Here is a 23415-nt window from a genome sequence, read left to right on the forward strand (position 1 = left end):
TTTTATTTAGAGATATCAACATTATTGACATTATACTAAAAAAGTTTAAGCATTTTAACACTAAAAATAAGCTCGTTAAATGTTTGTATTTTGTAAAATGCGATCATCAACAAACAATTTAACAATAAAATACAATTAATTTTATTAAATACAATCAACAATTTTTTTTTGACTAATCGAAGTGTTAATTTAATGATTTAAAAGAAACTTTAAACATTTATGGATTAATTTGTTTATCACGAATAGCAACAAATAATCATCATTATGCATTTTTTTGTGACGTAGACCTACAACAGCTACCGCCGCTGTCGCTTTCTGGTTTGCAAACTGTACAAAATAGCGGTTGACTCATTTTTGAATATGTACGAGTATAACTATACATTTGCTACCTCCTTTTCGATTTATTTAATTTCACATTCTCGATGAGTATTCCAACCCACTTTCTGACGAGTTAAAGAAAATGAACAACTGGTGTGTTTTTTTTTAATCTATACATGCTGTATTGATTACTCACGTTCCAATATATTTAACTACTTCAAAGTTAGGTACGATACTGTTTTGTTTTTTGTTTAGTTAATAATAAATTAACTTAATTATTTTATACCTTAGTTTGACAGTGTCAGAACGAACCGCAAGATCTACTTCTATATACCCCCACGTAGATTACTAGTCATGCTTAAACTATAATTAAAAACAAGAAAAATAGAATGGCAACCCTATTTGGAGGCATTTTTTTGATGGGTAACTTGTGTGCACGATTTTGAGTGAATTTATCTACTTGCATTTCTAGGTGTTATAAGAAGACATGATACGAGGTCAAAGGAAGTCAGAATAAAATCAAGTTTTATTGTGCACATGTTCGATATACAAAACTGTATATCCTAATTTTCAAGGTTAATAATTTATCAATAACAATTCCAATTGTTAAACAGGTTTTAATCATATTGTGCTTTTGAATTCAATCCATTTACATTAATTAAAGAAACAACTTTTTCATATATTGCTGTCAAGAAGAAAAAACTCCAATCTGACGTCAGTAAATTAAATCGCAGTTTCAAGTTCCAAGTGGAAATGCATTATTTAAACAAATATTTTATTTAGTTGTTTCAAATATCATAAATAAAGTTTACAAAAGAGTTTATTAGTTTTTAAATAATAGAATAGTTGTATTGATTTTTTGTATTTACATTTTGTTTGCTTTGCTTTTAAGTTTGACGCCGCAGCTTTTCACCGTATAAACTTAAGGGTATCATTTAAACTGATGATACGTGACAGTGTGTTTGTTATTCTAGACGGAATTAATTGATATTCATCAACTATTGCAAAAAAAAAAAGTAAACTGGGATAACATTTATGTCAATATGCAGTCGTTTAGGTGTAAACAAGTAGCCGGTGATTTTTTGTTTTAATTAATTAACTCCCACTAAATTTTTACATCACCATTTGTTTGTAATGTACTAATTTAAATAACAAATAATGAATTCGTTATAAAATATTTTTAAACAATTTTTCAATTCTAAACGTCGGAGAAAAATAACTATCATTCTCAGTTTTTGGTTTGAATGGGGGTAACACTACTTGAGCTCCAGCTGAGCTCAGTTTTTATACATAATAAAAGTGGCCCATCCAGTCACTTGAACCTCTTTCTATAGGTTCTTACATTCGCGCTAGAACAAACATAACAAAAAATGTTATTGGTTTTCTTCAATAGGATTTCAATAGGATAGATAGGATTTTTTTAAGAAATTAAACCGCTGTATGTGCTTGAAAGAAGTCAATTTGTAAGGTTTTTTTTTATGAAAAAAAGGTATTACAAAATTCTTAAGATAGTTACTAAGGCTTTTAAATGTAAGTACAAAAATATTTCAAAATAGCGCCTCTACAGTGAATCTCTGTGAAAAAAAAGCTCAACTGCACGCAGAGTAACTAAATATTTTCACTTAAAATTACTATAAATCCTTAAAACATAAGGAACAAACTGCCTAATTATTCGGCCCTAGCGAGGTATCCGTCGGAGGGGAAAATTCTCTGATTTCATACGAATTTCGCTTCGAGGTGTACTTCCGACAGGTAAAAACTCTCCGATTCGTATGAAATCGGACAAATTTCCGCTACGACGGATACCTCGTTTGGGCCCATTGTTTTTTTTTTTTATTTCGACTGTCTCGTTTAAAGTAATTCGTTGTGTTTATTAAAGAAATCATTAATTTTAAGACATTAAACAAACAAACCAAGAAGCGTCACGTACAGACAGACAAAGTCAACCAAGAAATTGTATAGAAGCCGCAGAGTTACTGTTTCAGCAAATCTGAAAACTTGGTGTAAAATAAAAATAATTTCATTTTAAACATTTGAAAATGTTGAATTTCACATACAGAAAAAAAAACTTTGGTTTTTTCTGAGGTTTTTCCATAAAAAGAAAATGTAAATGTGCCAAGCGTACAATTGCATACACTTTTTTTTTAGTAAAAACTAGTCTCATTTTTCAGCTTACGGGTCAAAAATTGTAGTTGTTGGTCCAGTCTATGTCCATGTCTATTATGTAATTTCTTTTAAATCAACAAGAAAAAAAAAGTTAATTCAACTTGAACTTGAATAATGAACATTTTCGCTTATTGGACTCTTGGTAACATTTGTTTTTTTGCCTTAATTGCCTATTTATCATTCGTTAATGCAAATATATTTTTTATTTTTGCTTCCGAGTAAATTATTGTTTTATTATAATAAAGTTCATTACAAGAACTATTAAAAGCGAGCAAAACCAAGGGCTAGAATAAAAATTTAATCTTGAAAACACAATTATATTTCTTGTTTCGTTCACATTGCACATTACCTTTTATCAATAAAATAATTTAAATAACAATTTTGAATAATTTGTTTTTTTACAAAATTTGTAATTTATAAAAATTATCAGCACGAAGTTCAAATTGCTTAGTTCAAAATGCAAGGTAATTTGTCTTCTCTTAAATCGACCTATGATTACAGTTGTTGATAGTATTTTTTTTAAATTGCGTTTCTTATCTTTTTATAAGCACATTCAGATCGTTTAAATATGCTTTATGAATTACATTTAAGAGGGAAATATTCATATGTAGAAGTAAAAATATGTGAAATAAATAAAACCAGAACATTATAGCAAGTATTACCTACAACCATGATGACTTAATCGATTCGTTTTCCTTTACACACAGGTCGCTGACAGTAGTGCCTGAAAAAAACTATTACAAATACTATGAATATGCCTTATCAGTTATCAGATAACGCACACACACACATATGCAAATGTACACGCCTACACTGTATATATGCATAGTTTCACCAGTTTGAATCAGAGTTAATGTATCTTCCCAAGGCTAAATGAATCATAAAAAAAAATATACAAACAAACGAGAAGAGCTTGAACTAATTTTATGAAGCTACTTAAATCATAAAGAAAAGCTTTTTTTTTCCTTTTTTTATTTTTTTTTTTTTTATTTTTATTGAATAGAATGACACAATGCATATGAAACGCTAGCAAGCTAGCATGTTAGTTTTTGTTCTAATAATAGTTTAAATCGGTTTAAGCTTTTTTTTTTTGTTGTTGTTGTAGTAGCTGTTTTAGTACCTTCACAAGACGTTGGGTTATTATTAATATTTCGTGACATAAAATGCAAAAGTAATCATGATTAAACTGTGCGATTAGCTTGGGGTTCAATCAGGGCTGTAGTCAGGCAGGATTTTCATGCGAATGTTAAAAAATATGTATATTACTGTACACGAACACGTGAGAGAATGTTCGAGTATTTTTTGTGTACTTTATTGAAGTTTTTATCAAAGTCGACAACAATTCGAAGCTTTAATGATGTTAAGGGAAAAAAGGTCTTAAGTTATTTGGCATTTTTGGAAAGAACTTTTAATTTTGTGTAAGTATGAGATATTCCAGTCTTGCAGTGGTGCCACATTCAGAAATAAAACTGCTAATAACGATTAAGTTACTTAAGTAATCATGGTACCACAATAATTACTGGCACTGAGATAGATCTTTCTTTTAGGGAACCAGGGACTAATTATCTTAGTGCCAGCCTTTTTTTCTTGTATCATAATTCGATTTTTTGATATCGACTTGAAAATGAGCTCATTAGCCCTCGCATCCCTTTCCAAACGCAAGAAGTGCTTATTTCAGCAAAAAGAGTTAACTGCCAATCTATTTTGAAGAATGTATTAGCGATGATTCAAAATTAAAAAAAAGTAGTTTACACGATCTCAAGTTGCTAACTTGTTAAAACCCACCTTTAAACACTAAAGTAGAGAGATCTACCATCCGCGATGTACTCCATCATAGATAGTGAACAGCTTTACCCAAAACTTTATTTGAAAAAGTTGAAGCTAGCGATGTAAATTACCTTGAACCATTTTGTCAAAATGAAGTTGCATGTTCAAAAACAAAAAAAAAGAAAGCGAGAAAGCTACTTTTATTTTATACCAATTTAGCAAAAATGTAAGAATAAGAACACTAAGTCCTCAGTGGTTACTGGTTAATTTCAAATTTTAGTTTAGTTTTCATTCAAATGCACATCAATACAAAAGTCTAATATTTATGCTTCATAATTTTGATGATCTCTATGTCAGCGATTCAAAAACCTACTACATGTTTTTTGCAAGTTTTGACCCCATTATCTTCCCATGTTAAAATATAGTTGGAATTTTCTGAGGTCGTCTTGTGTCAAAGCTGATAGAGAAATAAGCTGGTAATTCTCAAAAGTCGTGACAAGAAAAACAAAAATATGTTTTTATTATTGATTCTTCCATAATTTCCATTTCAGACTTAATTTTACTGTTCAATCGCTGATTGTGCAATTCAACATGTTTTTTAACAACTTTTTTAACCCTTCCTATTTGTAGGTCACGATCTAAATTGCTATTCTATTTACTATTTTACGAAAAACTTTGTTTTGAAATTTTTGATGATTTTGGTATTTCTTTTCTTTGTACAGCCCTGAAAACACGAATTTTACAAATTTTAGTATCCTTCTGTCGACAATTAATTGAGAAATTTTGCGAAAAAAATTGCATTAAAATTGCAATCTATGAAAATACTTGAATCCCATTTTTCTGTACAAGCCAATTATTTCTAGATAATTATTTGGTATACAGTTACAGTATTTTTTTTTAACGGCTGTGAATAATGTTTATAGTCCTTATAATGTCTTAATTGCCGTTAAAAAGTCATAAATCTAATATCTGTAATTACTCACTGAAAGTGAATCAAAATCTCATATAAAATTACATAAATTATACCTTGACAGCATTTTGTAACTATTTTTTCAGTTAAACCATGCTAAAGAGTGTGTTAACACACTAAAACACTAATGAAACAATTAAATGATTCATTATATTTATCTATTACCTAAGCTCGAGGAAGTAAACTATCTGTATCTGTATCGTTTTTTTTTTTTGTTTTTTGTTTTTGTGACCTCACTTCATAAACTGATTGTAAAATGTTTGTGGATAGAAATATCAAGCAAGAAAATCGTATGATTTTTTATATCAAGGGAACAAAGGTTTCCCTATTTAAATTTGTCGTTTTTATCATACAATTTTTGAATATGTACATATACATAAAACATCACGCCACTTTTATGAAAAAAAAATTGGACTATATAATTATTTTTTTAAATGTTAATAAAAGAAATCATTGATCTTTAAACCTCTTGTAATCTTAGTCGATAAAATTTCTTTAATAGAACATTTGAAGTAAACAACAACAATATGCGCCATTTTTTAATTTTATATGCAATCTATTGAAGACAGACATTTCAATGCAATTGTTTGATAGGTTCTATTTTTGGGACACTTGTTAAAGCATTTTCAAGTGGAAAAATACGAAAATGGCGCTGTCAATCAAGTCAAGAAAGGGCCATGTAACTCGTGTTTTGGTTCTTTAACCCGGCATCTTTAAAACGTGTTTGATTTTTAGCTTATCGATTTCGAAAAATTTTCTGGAAATCGAAAAAAAATACGTAGGTTATTGTCAGGTTTTTTTTTTTTCTGAAATTTTACCAACAAACAAAAAAAGACTCATTTTTTTAACTGATACTCAAGATAATTTTTTGTCAGTGGCTAAATTTGTTTAATTAATTTGCACATTGAACTTTTATCTTTGATAAATTTATTGAACTTTATACATAACGATGATTAAACTGAAACACGCCACTTTTGACAAAGTCTATCGATGGGGTGTTAATGTATTATCTTCTGATAAACAACAAGCATGCTCGTAAATATACTTTTTTTTTTTTTGGTTCCAGCTAAAATGACACTTCATGAAAAAAATGCCCCAACTGATAAAATATCAACAGAACATCAGGCTAACCATGCAATTGAAAACAATATCTTCCTTCTTCTCAATTTGCCTTCCAGGAGCACCAAGGAAGATTTGTGTTTGATTCGTTTTGAGAATTTCCCAGTTAGAATAGATTCTTTGACTTCAATCAAGTTTATGCGAATGCAACCTTCGCTGGAAAAGGTTCATAGCGACAGAACTATTTTCAGTGGAAAATATTGAAAGAACTCTCACAAATTGTAAAAAGTGTTCCTTATCGAAGATTTGATTTAGGTTCAAAGGATCAGTTCCGCTATCGCAACTTTTTTACTCCGCTAAGTATGATACAATTGCCAGAAAGTTGGAACAAAACTGAAAAATTAGGTAAAGTAGCACCATGACAATTTGCCCTTAGTTAAAATTAGTTCCGCTTTTGAATTGCTAGTTATTCACAAATTACCTTAATTTCTTACAATAAAAATAAGGTCATTTGTGATTTGGGCTCTTTGTCTTTTTTTTGTTGTTGTTATGAATAGCTTAAACTTAATTCTGGATTTTAATTAAAGTAAAAACTTTTCTCTCTGATATATTTACATTCATACGAGTATTTATTATGTATGTAAATTTCAGGTTTCATCTTTTACTATAGAATATTTTAATATAAAATAAAACGCTATGATGGGTGTGCAAAAATCAATCCAAACTGATAAAGAGGCAAAGCATTTGCAATTCTATAAAAAGCCACACACCACAATTGCTGATAATTCCTTCATTAACATGGCACAACAATTGCGAATAATATGTCTGACTGTTTGGTATTTATGTTTCATATGATATTTTGCTTCTACAAGTTATTGAATTCACTATCAGACCAACTTTAATATGAGCCATGCTTATTTTATTATTGCGTCTGGTTTTATGATAAGATGATAACGATGGCGGCGGTGTTGACAATGTCTGAGGAAACGTATGCGAATATGCTTATCAATTTGACCTTTTTTTGATGTCTAGGTATTTATAGTCTAGCAAATTTTCGGTGGAAGATTTAAGATTATTTATTCAAAATTTCTAATTTCAGCAACATTTGCTATGAATTTTTAAAATGGTTTTAAAGAATAACTTACTTTGTAACAAGAAGCTAACATTTGAGTGATAAAATTCAATTTTGAAAGCAAGAGTCTAAAAGAAAGATTTTAATAAAAAGTGCAGTCTTCCCTCGAGTATTAATTTATCAATTTCGTTTGGGGATTCCTCGAGCTCAGGAAGAGACTTAATGAAGTTTAAAAAGTGTTGTGCCGACAATTTTCACAATTATAATACTTATGCACTAATTTCATGTTTAAAATCTGAAACAAAACTTTTTATAGTTTCGATTTAAGCTTACCTAATCATTTATTTTATTTAGTCGTTTGACATTTTTTGTTTTGAAATCAATTTACCAGAATATGTACATACATTCCTTTTATATATTTGGACACTCCTATTTTGGCATCTAAACAATTTTATCTTAAATCACACCATAGGCATTTATGGTGTGATGCACAAGTGGGAATGAATTGTGATTCTATATAAAATGTTTGACCTTTTTTGCTAATGGTTTTTAAGTGCCTTTACATATTGATTTTTCATCTGCATCCTTAGAAGAAGAACATTTGCAAGTGAAATTCAACCACCTTATTCTTATTACATCATAAGTTTCTCAATTGCATCACATTTGCTTTTCCAAACCAACCTATTGTATTATAAAAAATTGATTGCTTCTCATATTTCCTTAATTATTGATATAGGTCGTATATAAATTTTCTCTACCATAAACAAATTGTCTATATTGTCTTTTCCTGAATCTGATAATAAATCACTGATACAATGACTCTGGGTGGAAAAGGAATAGTAGAAAGGTACATTTATATGCAAACCACAACAAAATAAACCCATGGCTAAAAGATCCAATGACCGACTAATAGCCAATCATTTCTAGGTTCCATTATTGTTTCTAAAAATAGTACCCAAAGGTCACTCATTTATAACACCTTATACACTCTTACTACACAAACATTATAGAAAATCCTTGACTCGAAACAGTTTGATAAAGGAAATGATGGGTTAACATGGGACATTGATTGTTGTCACGTGTTTGCTTTCCCACATTACGATAGTATTTGTTTTTTTTTTTTTTTTTTTCTTTACAATCCATTACACCTTGAATATTTTACAATGTTCTTTCCAGAATATTTAATTTATCTTTATAATGTATATATTTACAAATCTATAGGATTTTTGAATAACAATTTGTTTTTATTTTGTTTACAGATTCCAGCTACGTGGTCTTCTGATCATATGGAACACCCTACTGGCTATGTTCAGTATTATGGGAGCATTTAGGACTGCCCCGGAACTAGTACACGTTCTGCGTCATTATGGTCTATTCCATTCATGTTGCGTTCCTAGGTAAGTTAAATTTGTAATTTTATCATTATTTTAACCGATTATTTCGTTTTAAGTTGATAGGAATCTTGTACCGCAGATGAAAAGGTCCAAAATCGTTCTTTAAAGACTAACCCAAACACCTTTCATAATGAAAAATTGCTTAAACCTCAATATTTGAAAAAGAAATATGCAAGCAAAGATTGATGTATTCTCGCTCATTGTGAGTCTAGTTGAGTGACTACCATGTTATACATTCGCAACAGTTACAACTGGTCGTCTTTCTAGAATCCATTCTTGGTATTCCTAGTTTTCACTCACATAGAGTCCAGACCAAAACCTTTCATTCAAATTCCCTTACGGTTTTGAAATCGGGCTTCTTGTGGAGTTTTTCCATTTGGTGATTTTGAAGGATTTCGATTTCGCTTTTCAATAGCCTTTGTCCAAAAAAAAAATGCCTTTGGTTAGCCAGAATAAAGTTTGTAGCCAACATTTTCAGCTGAAGGTTTATTATCAAATAGTCATCAACTCATGGCATAAAGGGCCTTTTCTTTTTACATTGGTAGTTGCCTCGTAGTATCCCGTGGGGCAAATGTAAGACCAACGGACTACCCACCTATATGTTTTTTACAGGTGCACTGCCTTGCTCCTGCATGGGCTTTTTTCAGTTCAATGAGGTTAACTTGAAGGAATAACTGTACCATTTGAAAATCCGTGACTATTAGAATCATAAAGGGACAAAAAATTTAAAAGTTTTTCATAAATTTAAGCTTCAATTCGAGAACTTTGAAAGGAAGGCTTCCAAACATTGGAAACCTTCCTCTTTCAGTAGATATTCTGTTCGGTCGAACTGTTCGACATTGATTATTTGTTGTACACACTGTCGTACATTCTCGATTTGATGTCGGACTCCATTGGGTTCTATCAATTTGGAAGAAATTATACAACTTTCCTTCAACTATACACTTTAAAACTAAAAATATTAAACTAACTCTTTTTTATCATTTCAGTTTCATCACCAATGATCGTGTCAGCGGGTTCTGGACATGGTTATTTGTGCTATCCAAACTGCCCGAACTAGGAGACACTCTGTTCATTGTACTTCGCAAACAACCTCTTATCTTCCTCCACTGGTACCATCACATTACCGTCCTCATCTACTCTTGGTTCTCATACACAGAATACACCGCCTCCGCACGTTGGTTCATTGTGATGAATTATTGCGTCCATGCCGTAATGTACTCATACTACGCCCTAAAAGCAGCCCGCTTCAATCCACCCCGTTTCATTCCAATGATCATCACATCGCTGCAACTCACACAAATGGTGGTCGGATGTGCGATCAATATGTGGGCTCACAGTTTCCTACAAACTCACGGCCGACAGTCCTGCAACATCTCACCAACAAACATCAAACTTTCCATTGCAATGTACTTCAGTTATTTTGTATTATTTGCAAGGTTCTTCTATAAGACTTACTTCTCGCCCGAGGGCAAGAAGAGCCGCTTCGTCAAAGTTCACCACACTAGCTCCACCTCAACTACATCATCGTCATCTGCACAAAATGGTAAAATGAAGGCACAGTAAAAACCCGGTAGGTCTTATTTCGAGGCCTCAAAAAACCAATACAACACACATACACAAAATACCAGTTACGTACACAACTATATACACCAATTTAAAAATGCAGAATGCAGAAATAGACTTTAAAAGCTATACAAAAGAAATAATTTTTTATATAAAGTTATTGTAAAAAAAAAAGATGATAAAACGTGCGGCCACGCCCAGTTGCCCCACGTTTCCATGTGCTGAATTATCAAAATGAAAACAAAAAATTCCTACAATTATTTTATATGGGTTTTTATTTGTTAATGTTATTAATTTTTTTTTTATGTTACAATAATTATATATTATTTAATAATCTAATCAAACATTCTGATATTTTCTATTCTAAATAGAATTTAGTTTGTAAAAAAAAGAAAACAAAAAATAAATTTTGTCGGTGGGAATAAAATCTACTCGAAACAAACAAAAAAAAAGTAACTTAAAAACCTAATTATTTATTTTCTAATTTTATTGTAAAATAAAATAAAAATCATATTTTACGAGTAGGTATGTATACTATTTAAAAACAAAAAAAAAGAACAAAAAAATAAGTACTAAAGATCTATGACCAGAAGAAAAAGAAATCCTTTAATTGCTTCACATACAACAACCAGCAACACCGAACAATATTATAAAAACAAAAAAAAAAAAAAAACAACATAAAACAAGTAACAAAAGTAAAAATTAAAAAACCAATTAAATAAAAATATTTATTAATAGAAAAAAATATAAACTGTTGAATTTAAATAAAGACACGCATTTTATTAATAAAATAAAACAAAAATAGTCAAGTCAATAATATGTTCTATTGCAATATTAAAAATGTTCAAGTTCCAATTGATTTTTTGAACTGCATCGATACAATTGTGTTGTTCTTTTAGTGCAGTTTCTTTAAAAAAAAAAAACTCTTTAATACAAAAAATAAAACCTTTTCTGAGCTGAATTTGAAAATGAAAATAAGAAAAAAAAAACTTTTAACGAAATGAAAAGGAACTCCCAATATTCGAAATTCAGAAATTATCGAGCTCAATAATTCCTGATATGAAGGCATTGATGATTTGTTATTAAAATGTATGTTAAAAAAATAAATATTTGCTTCTTTTATATTGCATGTCTCTAAAAAAGATTTCAAATGTTCAATTTAATTCAATTCAATTTCTCTTCAACATTTTTATTTAAAATGTTAAAGTCATGATTTAAACTTTAATTACATATATAATTATTACAACCAACCACAAGTCATTCTATATAATATAGTACTATTACTTATATATATAACATTATGTTTTGACATTTTTTAAATGCATTTAACCACGTTGTAATGGGGATTTTTTTTTTATTATTTGTTAAGAAAATAATTACGTTAAGTAAAATAACTTTAAATTCTGAAAATAAATTGAAAGAAATAAAATTTAAACAAAATGGAAGTAAAACGATCAAGATAAAAAAAATAAAGTAAATTTTTGCATGATAACAAAACAAATGAAAAAAAAAAAAAAAAAAAAAACAAATGAAAATAAAAATTAAATTATTTGATTATTTTGTAATTTATGTGGTGAATTTTACACACACAAACATACATTTTGAAAGCTGAAGCGTTTGTGAACACGATGAAAAATAAATAAAAAATGGAAATGGAAAAAAAAGAATGTTTTTTGTTTTTTATTGAACTAATATTATAATATTGGAATACAGATATTTGGCCATACAGTGTCTGATATGTGATACACTTTCTGCAAAATCTAGCCCTTAGGGGCCTGTTTTAGCGATCATACTATTTCAAGCATGAATGCCACACTAACCGATAAAAAATCACTGAACGAATATGTTACGAAAAGAAGACTTAAAAACTGTCTGAAAATATAAATTATGGTCCAATTCCTCGATATGGCGCTACAATTTTAAGAAGTAAATATTTTGGCCTATATCGATTGCAAAATAATCATTTTTATCAACAAAACTAAACCGACTTCCATGGATAAAAACCAAATGGATCCATGGGTTTTATGGCTTTTCTAATAGTTCCTATGGCCAGAACATACGAAATTGAAATGGGGCCACATTGCAGGCACCATCTTTTCAATACAAAAAGAATTATCAAAATTGGTTCACTCGGTCCAAAGTTATGAGGTAACAAACATAAAAAAAAAATGAAGACGAATTGAATACCTCCTCCTTTTTGGAAGTCGGTAAAAAATTAAGAAAAAGGTGGGAAATGTGTTAAAATTAAATTCTTGCGTAGGCATATCTGCAAACAATGTTCTTAGTCCAGGATTTAGAGTCTGTTAACAAGAACTCCTTTCGTAAGAATCGATTTCGTACAAAGCAAAATTTCATAAAAAATGTTATTACTTGAAAATTCTTTGATAATTTTTCCGGAATAAGAAGTAAATCTACGATTCAAAAATGGATTCTTGAGAAGGCCTTAACTAACCTAGGGATAAGACAAGATTATTATGCTTACGTACCTACATATTTTTGGCATAAAGAAATGACTGGCAATAACTCCTTTTTTCCAAATAGTAATACATTACATTTGATTTCCTATAGAGAGTGTTCCAGAGAGCGCCATCAACCAAAAATATGCGGTAATTTTTAGTCGTCGTAGGGTTATTTTCTCTTTGTATTTAAATTATACAAATTTTGAGTGTTTTTGCCGCTGTTTTCATTAATAGGTTACCATTTTTTAATCTGACGTCGGGTACCCGATGAACGTCACTTCCTTAAAAAAGCATTTTTCTCCCTAGTAATTAATTTCCAGTAAATTAATGTGAATTTCAACTTTATTTTTATTCGTAACTGTGTGTGAGCAAACAAAATCTTCATATAAATTTTTGTGAAAGGGAAACTTGCTAAAAATTCAGATCTAGAAAATTGTTTCCATAATTTTCAGGTATTTTTCCACTAGAGACAAAAATAATTGATCTTCTGTGGCAGATGGAAATGCACATTACAATAATTTCCCAGCGAAATTTTTATTTGCGAGCAGGAATTTGTCCGATTTCCTACTATTCGGAGAGTTTTTACCAGTCCGAAGGGCACCTCGAAGTATGATTCGTATGAAATCGGAGAATTTTCCGTTTAACGGATACCTCGTAAGGGTAAAATATAAAGTTATTCTTAAGGGAACTAAAACAAAGCATCAAAAATATTTGTGGTTTTTGAGAGAAAACAAGGTGTAAATTCACAAACGCATCACTGCAGAGATGATTTGCGATCATTCCTGTAGCACGTTCATAAACGCAAATAAATAGCATCACTTAAAAGTCAATCGTTCATTATTGCAAATTTGGATAAACTGATGCGCAAATATCAAACAAAAAAGCATCAAGAATTTTCTTGATAACTTGGTGATGCCGACGCGATTTGGAGTAAAAATGAAGGAAAAGGACAATGAAAAGTATTTAATCAAATTCTAAATTTTTTATAAATGAATAAATTTGAAGAAATTTAGGGAATATTTTACCAGCACACAAATTAAACAACTAATTGAAAGCAAATTAATATATGAAGGTGAATTTATTGGAGGCAGAAAATCGAAGTCAGTATTGTGGAGGAATGTTCTGGAGGAGATAAAATGTGAGGCTCCAGATTCTAATTATCTACAACAGAGTTTTTATTAGTACATTTCCATCATTAAGCAAATAGTCCAGTGCATTTATGATGTTCATATATGGGCGACCCAGCAGTTTGTACAACCCCCAAATTTTTTTTGCTGATTCGATAGAGCATTGGCTGAATATCATTACCCTGATTTTTCGCACTCGTGAAATTCACCTTTCAGCCGCCATCTTGGATTTTAGTTTTTGTTGAATATCTCGATTTCTATTTATCCTACATAAAAGTTGTATGTACAAAAAACGTAGGCAATCAAGAACACTTTTTCGATATTCTGAATATTAAAAAAGTTACAAGCCATATAATAAAAAAAAACTGAAAAAAATGACAATTTTAAAGTTTTGAGGACTTTTTATCAAAATTATGAAAAAACCTTCCGATAAAAGATTATTCACCTTGAAATTCTCTACAACTCTGTTATACAACTTTTTTTTGTATCGCTGTAATTAATAAGGTTATTTATACTTTTTTGTTAAAAAATACCGCTTTTTTATGAAATGAAGAGACTTAAATATAAACAAATTGCATGTCCTGAATTTTCTCTTGTAACATAAAGCTATAAAATACTCACTAATCCTTTTAAATTCAAGATTTTGTAAAAAAAAATTTTAGAAAAAAGTAAAGATAAAAAACACAAACAAAAAAGGGCATTTTTTAACAAAAAAAAAGTATTAATAACTTTTGTATCTATAGCGATACAAAAAAAAGTTGTATAGCAGAGTTGTAGAGAATTTCAAGGTGAATAATCTTTTATCGGAAGGTTTTTTCATAATTTTGATAAAAAGTCCTCAAAACTAACTTTTTTAATATTCAGAATATCGAAAAAGTGTTCTTGACATAAAAGACGCGAAATTTGATTGCCTACGTTTTCTGTATATACAACTTTTATGTAGGTTAAATAGAAATCGAGATATTTAACAAAAACTTAAATCCAAGATGGCGGCCGAAAGGTGAATTTCGCGAGTGCGAAAAATCAGGGTAATGATATTCAGCCAATGCTCTATCGAATGAGCAAACAAAATTTGGGGGTGGTGCAAACTGCTGGGTCAAATTATAAATGCACTGGACTAAAAAATTGTTTTTAAACGTAAAACTTTTTGTCGATCAGCATCGCATCGTCATCAGCTGAGCAACGATCAGCATCGCAAAAAAGCAGTGATGTGTAATCACTACCAAAAAATTTGACGTTTGTGAATTTACCCAAGATAACTAAAGACAAAATTGTTTAACGACAATATTTATTTCCATTATATTAATCCATGAATGCTGTCCAAGCAACAGAGATGAATCTATTTCGATTTATCAATATTAACATCTATAGTATAGTGGCACGAAGCTCTAAAAAGGCTCGCCATCCCTGATTATATTCGTAATCTCTGATTAATTTATAATAATTGTATTATGAAACGAAGACATACAAATAATTTAGAATCAATTTGTGCACACAATTACCATAAATATAGTTATTATTAAGACAAAACAAATATGAATAATGCAACTCGAACACGCTCAATCATTATTTTCGTTTGAAATAAGTTTAATCAAAATTAATAGTATAATGTCCATCTATAATAACTATGATTATATCGAACTTATATAGCGTATATTAAAGCTATTTGTAAATCCTAAAAGCCCTTTTCAAGGTTTTTTATTTCAAACAAAATGACCTTGAATTTCGACATGTTATTAAAGAGAGAATGCATTTAAATTTAAAAATTTATAGGAATAATTTCTTATCAAAATACAAACCGTTTCTAAACACAATTCGTTTCAAAGACAGCAAATTCTATAGCTTGTAAGGCTGTAAGTAACGGAGTTTATAAAAATCCATTTAAAAGTGCTGAATCCTCGGTTGCTCATATTAAATAAAAATGATTTTTTCTTTTCTTTTTTAAACATAATGGTTTACTTTATGTTGTTGTTGGTTTTTCTATCTCATTACAAAGCATATATCTATAACAGATAACCTCTGCTGAAAAAAATAACATTCCAGATTTATGTACGAGCATTCAATTGGGCTTCGTCTTTTTCTTAAAAATAAGATATCATTTTTCACAATCAAATACATTAAAATTGAAATAAATGTCAAGAGGCATAATAATTATAGGAAAGAAAGATCTACGAGTACACATCTAGCGAGCACGCCGTTTACATTAATATAAATTTTATCATAAGACTAAATTTTTGTATCGATATTCTCAATTCGATATTTTATTAATTCCATCGACTTTTCTTTCCGCGTTTGCTATTGGCATCTTGAGTTGAGGAAGCAGGTGATCTATTGGAGGAGGAAGATGAAAACGAAGGTGGGGGTGGTGCTGGGGCAGCAAACACTCCGGCTTCGGGAACTGTCTGTTCCCATGTGCGATCTGACGATGGTTTAAATTGTGACATGTACTGCGTGCGGAAGGCATCACGCATTGCACTATATCTATCTGATGCAGGTCCCCCAGCTGGCTTTGCAGATGGAGCCGCTGCTGGTACGAAACCGGCTGGTGGCCTAGATTCGGTGTGTTCACTGCGACCACTACTGGCACTCCCAAATCCAGTTCTCTCACGGTAACCCAATCCGGTACCACCAACATTAATTTTCTTTCCTTTGCTGTTCTTGAATCTTGAGTTTCTAAACCAAGAACTCTTCATGGCCAGTTCCATTAGGTCATGCGGCACATCTTGATCGGCTCCTTCAAGATTTCTCACCAAATGACCAGCAAATTCCTTGTCCTTGTCACTAACAAGTGTAAATGCATTACCTTTCTCTCCAGCACGACCGGTTCTACCAATTCTGTGCGTGTGAGTGTCAATATCACGGGCTATATCATAATTGATAACTGTGCGAATATGCGGAATATCCAAACCACGAGCTGCAACATCAGTGGCCACAAGTATATCGCAATCTTTTTTCTTAAATGCCGTAATGACTTTATTACGATCTGCTTGATCCATATCTCCATGCAAGAGCAAACAGTTATATTCTTTGACCATTAGATTATTAGCCACTGTTTCGGCGTCAAGTTTTTTTGTAACAAATATAAGGACACTGCCTTGAGAAAGGAATCCAACCAATCTAAGCAAAAGCCAATTCCATTTTTGTTGTGGATTATTGAAGACAAATACTTGTTGGGTAATATCTTGGTTGGCTTCGCCAAGGTCACCTTGAATAATGCGCACCGGATCGGTAAGGACATCTCTGGCTAGCCGTTCTATACGCTTTTTAAATGTCGCCGAAAACAGAAGGGTTTGTCTGTCTGGTCTGACGTGGTTGCAAATCGAACGAACCTGAAATTAAAAGTAATTTATGTTAATACAAATTTAAAAATATTTTACGTCAATTTAATAATTTGTTGAAACATTAAAATAACACATATCGTTAGCATTGGAATACGTAGATTCATAAACTTTCATTCAAGTTCAAATCAATTCACAGAATGGGGAAAGGTGACTTCCAAAAATTGGACGCTATCCTGTCTGATTACTATTTTAGTTAACACAAACCGATAACATTTATAAGAGAGAAATGTGATTTTTTGTAATTTCAATGCAATACGAAACTACGAATATTTCAGGAAAAATTATCAAAATGTACTTCCTCTTCACACCAGGGGCGAATGACTGAACTACATTACGAAGAACGATTTTGAAGCATATTTGCTTCAGTTATGGAAACTGTTAATAAGATGGTATTGCAATTGTTAGCACGCACATTATCGCAACTCTATTGTGAGTTGCGGGCGACAAGTTGTTCGCGTTTCGAAAATTCCTCGCATTTTCTTTTTTTCAGTTAATGTTCGAGGTGAGCAGCTCATTTAAATTTTGGTTAAAAACAAAAAAAAACAGTTAAGCGGAAAATGTTAATTTCCTTCCGATGAAACTTGCAATTGCTTTCGAGCGAAAAATTGTCCACGTGAAACTTACAACAGGGCTGATTAATAATACAAAACAATGGTCAGTTATTTTTTTTGAAAATCACAGTGACATTGAGGTTATTGAACGTTGGATTATTTGGTCAGGCAAGGATTATTTCTTTGTTCGTGGCTCAGAATAATAAAGAATTAACATTTTTTTTCGGGGGGCCAGAGTATTCTCTACTTTTTCTTAAAGCATTAAATTGCAAGAGCTGCATTCTCACCAATTCTATTATACCAAGATAATATAATGCTACACCTGCAAAAGTTGCAAATTGATGACGAAAAAGCAAATTTAGATGTTACTGAACTTTGAAAGTCGCAAAACTCATCCGATTTTGAAAAATTAAACGGCAATCACTTTGTGTTATAAAAATCCAGAGGCGACATTAGGAGCTTTCCAATGTAACGTATATGAAATTTTTGCATGTTTTTTGGTGTTTGAAATAGATTTTAAGTGCCGTAACAGTTTTTAGATCGATTTGAACAGTTAGAAATAATTTTATATTATCCCTTCTATGTAATGAAGCGTCCACAAGTCGCAATTTAACAAATATAGTTACCAAAATTAGATACATATATGTTGCGTAACGTATGCGACATTAAGTTCACCACTTTTAAGCGTTAATTTTTACTTAAAACTTGATGAAAGCGTTAATTTTTACTTAAAACTTGATGAAAAGTTTGGCTAGGTGAATATCGATTTAGGAGTTAAGTTCGCAAACACTTGTTAGCTCTTGATAAACAGTTTTCTGCCTCTAAAGAAGTTTTTCATTGCAATAAATCCCATCTATTACTCTTTTTCCTAATTATAAAAAGTTACCATTTTTCATGGAATGCCTCATTTATTTGTCCAAAAAAAAACACAAAAAAAAAACATAAACAAAATTAATTTAAAAAATTCGTTTCACTTTAAAAATGGATCGATTTTCATAAAATAGATGGCAATCGCTTAGTTTTATCAAAACCTAGGGGAGATATTTTTTAGTTTTTGTCTTAAAAAAAAAAGTTATGGCAACAAAAAAAAACAAAAAAAAAATTAATGAATCAAAATTTGGAAAATCAAAAAATTTATCTAAATTTTTATTTTTTTGTATTTGTCTTAACAAAAAAAGTTGTGGCCAAAAAACGAAAAAAAAAATAAATAAAAAAACTTTGAACTTTCGTCACCACTGTAATAATGGACCGATTTTCATAAAATAAATGGCAATCGCTTAGTTTTATTAAAACCTAAAGGCGATATTTTTAGTTTTTTTTTTTATTTTTCTTAGCAAAAAAACAAAAAAATTAATTACAAAAATTTGGACTTTCATCACTACTGTAAAAAATGACCAATTTTCATAAAACATGACTCACCAAGCTAGGTTGCTCGCACACACTAATACCATTAAGAAAAATTAAACAACATAAATAATTTGGCGTATCGAATATGGGATATAGTTTACCTTATTATTTAAAAATTGTTAAATTATTTATTTATTTATTTGTTGTAAAAGCTCTCTTAATACAGATAACATATAGTAAAAATTAATGTAAATATATATATATATATATCATTTGTAAAAAATAGTTGAAAAGCTAAATAAATTTACATACATACACTCCTTTTCATCAGAATAGGTACACAACTTTTCAAATGTTCATTAATCGTTTGTCCCCAATAGTGGTACGTGACCTAACAAGGTTTTATTGTTTTAAGATAGTTAAAGATGTTGGGAAAAGCAAAAGCTAAAATTATTTCAAAATAGACCATAACTTTCGCATTGTTTTTCTTGTAAAGTATTTTTTGAGGAAAAATCAACTTATTTTTTTCTTCATCAGAATAGGTACACCCTTGTTATATTTAATGTTTTTGTGGATTTCGAGCAAATTTACCATTAAAACAAATAACTGGACTTTCCTAAGTGTAATTTAATAATCATACTACCATTTTGAAAAATATGCATGGATTAAAATCGTTAAATTTTGGCGAAAACACCTAAAGAAAAAAAAACAAACAATGAAGGATCCACCAGTACTGGTATGATAAAAAAAAATTACGAATTGTGAATATGCTCTATCCAGACTTCAGATACAAACATTCTGGGGTTAAAAAAAAATGAATGGTGGTAAAAAAAATGCAAAAAAACACTCTAAGACGAGTAAATTTTTACATGTGCTACCAGTTTTGGTGGATTAACGACAAGAATAAAAGTGAAAAACAGTTGTTATTTGTAATTTTAGGACAGTAAATAGAATGGTCATTAGTCCCGAACTTCTAAAATGGCCGAATTTTGAAAAGACACCATTACTACACCAAGAACAGAATTTTATGCATTTAAGGTTTTTGAAATCCTTTACCACATGAAAAGTTGAGTGGTATTTCTTGTTATTTTTGGATCAAAAGAACATTTAATTTTGATGTCCTTGGTGAGTTAATCTATCAGTTTAACATTCTGCGAAAGGAGAAACCATTTTGAGACCAACTTCATTGTTAAAAAAGAAGTGTTAAGGCATGGAAGAAAGTAATCTTCTACGATAATACAAATAATAAATTTCAAACGTAAAGAATGGCCACAATTATTTGTAAATGCATATTCAAGAAACTTTTCCTTAATTCTCTAGTATTTTTGAACCAGTATTCTGAATTTTTTAACAGGACCACGCCTCCTACCACAAAAAATGCTCTGTAAAATATTGGGAGGAAGTGCAAATTTAGAAAGTACTTGAGTGTCTCTGTCTATCATAGAAAACAACCCTGAACTTTGTTGAAAATTCGATTCTAAGAAAAAAATATTTCCTAACCCAGATAGATTGCATAAAGAGATTTAACAATGCAATTCCTGGACAGTTTTGTTATTTTTTTATAAATAAAAACGCCAGTATACTTCTTCCTTTTTTCTCGGCGCTGTTATGATCTCGATGTCGAGGGGATCATAACTATCCCACGTAACTGCTTCACACTAGTGATCCGCCTGTGGGGTTCGCCGGGTTGACCTCAGAAATCGGCGGCAAGCCTCCCGGTTTTGTATTGTTCCATTTCTAAGGCCAACTGAATGCTGGTGGTTTTGCATTTCCTTGTACCAGGAGTTTTTAGGCCTACCTTTCTTTCTATTTCGTGTTGGAACGTTGTATGATATTGCTTTTTTGACGGGGTTCTCAGGATCTCTCCTTTGAACATGGCAATACCAACTGAGTCGGTCGTGTTCAATTTTTTGGGAGATGGTGTTTTTAACATGAAGGCTTCCTCGGATCTTCGTACTTCTAATTCTATCAAGCTTTGTTACTCCTGCTGTCATACGAAGCATCTTCATCTCAGCTGCCGTTAACTTACTCTCATACTTTTTGTACATTGTCCAACATTGTGAACCGTATGTGAGTGCTGGACGCACAACTGCGGTGTAGAGTCTTCCTTTCAGCTTAGGGGGCATTTTTCGATCACAGAAGATGGCAGAATTTTCCCGCCACTTCATCCACCCTACGCTTACGCGATGATTGATATCGTCATCACAAGTACCTTCGTTATTTATCATAGACCCCAAATATTTAAACTTTTCACACTTGGGAAGCACTACACCATTCAAATAAATGTCAGGAATAGGCCTGTGTGGATCAGAAACGCCAGTATACAAAAAATAAAATAAGTAAAATACATTTTTAAGAAGAACTTGGTTTAAATTCATTTCATAGACCACTTTCACATCATTCTCTATGTGTACCTATTCTGATGAAACAAAAAAAAATACTCAGTTTTTCGATGTGAAATGCTTTGCCATAGAGAAACAAGAAAAATAACCACACGTTTTGAATTATTTTTTTTTTTTGCTGATTCTGCTAACATCTTAAACATTGACTTGACATCAAAAAATTATTATTTTTCCTACACTGTGAGGAAAAAACGAATACTGAACATTTGAAAAGTTGGGTGGGTAGAAGCTTAATGTAAAAATGGAAAATTGCAAAGCGGAGGACCTTCCCACCATATTTGGTGTGTATATTCTAGAGGTGTACCAAATTTTTCGGAGTACCAAATCAAAAAAACGAATTTCGATTTTTTTTTTGACCAACCCTAATGTACATACATACAAAGGAAATAAATCTTGATCAACCTTACCTGTGGTTCGAAACCCATATTAAACATGCGATCAGCTTCGTCCAACACCAAATACGTGACACGTCTAAGATTAGTTGCTTTCATCTTAACCATATCAATCATGCGTCCCGGTGTTGCCACCACAATTTCTGCTCCCTGTTCCAGAGCTTTACTTTGTTCCCATTTCGATCCACCACCATAACAACAAACTACATTGATATTATAGACTTTGCCAAACTTCTTTGCTTCATTGTATATTTGAAGTGAAAGTTCTCTAGTCGGTGCCAAGATAAGACCAATCGGTCCATCACCCTCCTTCAATTCTCTCTGATCCATAATATGAACCAACATTGGCCAGACAAAAGCAGCAGTTTTACCACTTCCCGTTTTAGCGATACCAATTATGTCTCGACCTCCAACAGCAGCAGGAATAGCCTGTGCTTGAATAGGAGTTGGTTGAGTGTATTCGGCTTTGCGAATCGCTTTTATCAGCGGCTCATCAAAGCCAAAATGACCAAAACTTGTTACCGGTTTTGGTGGCTCTGGACCAGTTACTTTAACTCCTAAAGTTCTTCGCAGATCTGCCACTTGCGAGTCTGACAAAGCAGCAATATCTTCATGCGGAGCATAAAAATTCTTTTCGAATTTCTCATATTCAATTTCTGAGTGGTAAATCGGGGGTAAAGGATCAATATTGCGATTCTTTGGTGGAGCAATTGGATTGCCATCTTCATCATAATCAATTTCTATATCCGAACCTTCATCTCGAACACCAGCCATTGGATTCTCTTCCATGTACCTGTAATAACTCTCTTCGTCATCTTCATCATCGATATCGGTACGCACTCCTTTGGCTTCCATTGATGACGCAAGAGCTACTTCGGCCTTTTGTGAACGAACTTTTTCCTTTTGGACTTGTTGTTCAATGCCAGCCATAAATTGATCAAGAGGATCATCTTCTTCTTCACTCTCAGAAGCAACTGGTTTTCGGTTTGTTGCACCTGGACTGCCTGGTGCTGGAATATAAGCTAATTCAGGGGTTTGCTCTTCGTCGTCATCAAAGTATTCGTCTTCGGTGTGAGCTTTTCGTTTACCCAACGATTGTTGGGTACTAGCGAATTGACTTATTGATGCCATTGTGGTGTAGCCATGTTTTGATAAACCTGAACCTGTTCCAGATTTTTGATCTGAACTACTGCCACTGCTACTATTGCTATTACCACCGCGTCTACCACCAACTGATGCAGAAGTTGATGGAGGTGGTGGAACTGCATTCATAGCAACTCCACTGCGTCCAGAGGATTTGTAGGGATATCCACCACCTCCTATGCCACGGTAACTCATTTTGTATTCTTTAATTTTTTAACAAATTTTCTTTTATGAAAGTATTTTTAAAGAAGAGAAAATAGATTTTTTTTTGCTTTTTTTAATTGAAAAAGAAAATACTATAGAGAAATAAAAATTTCGGCAAATTGACAAGAAAAAAAGCG

General features: G+C 31.4%; 2 protein-coding genes across 4 annotated transcripts in view; one reads left to right on the forward strand and one right to left on the reverse strand.

Annotated features, from left to right (window-relative positions):
• LOC129912710 (elongation of very long chain fatty acids protein 6) overlaps positions 1-11873 on the forward strand; it is a 30190-nt gene extending 18317 nt beyond the window's left edge. For all 3 annotated transcript variants that reach the window (XM_055991081.1, XM_055991082.1, XM_055991080.1), the window contains 2 exons: positions 8612-8749; positions 9736-11873. In XM_055991081.1, coding sequence (XP_055847056.1) covers positions 8612-8749; positions 9736-10312 — 715 coding nt within the window. In that variant the 3' untranslated portion in view covers positions 10313-11873. The remainder of the gene's footprint in view (positions 1-8611; positions 8750-9735) is intronic.
• Positions 11874-15816: 3943 nt separating this feature from the next.
• Positions 15817-23415, reverse strand: LOC129912698 (ATP-dependent RNA helicase DDX42). Its single transcript, XM_055991066.1, has 2 exons — positions 21947-23415; positions 15817-17227 (listed from the first exon to the last, which is right to left on the reverse strand). Exons 1-2 carry the CDS (start codon positions 23267-23269, stop codon positions 16163-16165), a joined length of 2388 nt encoding a protein of 795 aa, XP_055847041.1. The 5' UTR covers positions 23270-23415; the 3' UTR covers positions 15817-16162.

Source organism: Episyrphus balteatus, chromosome 2 (assembly GCF_945859705.1).
Source record: "Episyrphus balteatus chromosome 2, idEpiBalt1.1, whole genome shotgun sequence".
Classification (NCBI taxonomy): Eukaryota; Metazoa; Arthropoda; class Insecta; order Diptera; family Syrphidae; genus Episyrphus; species Episyrphus balteatus.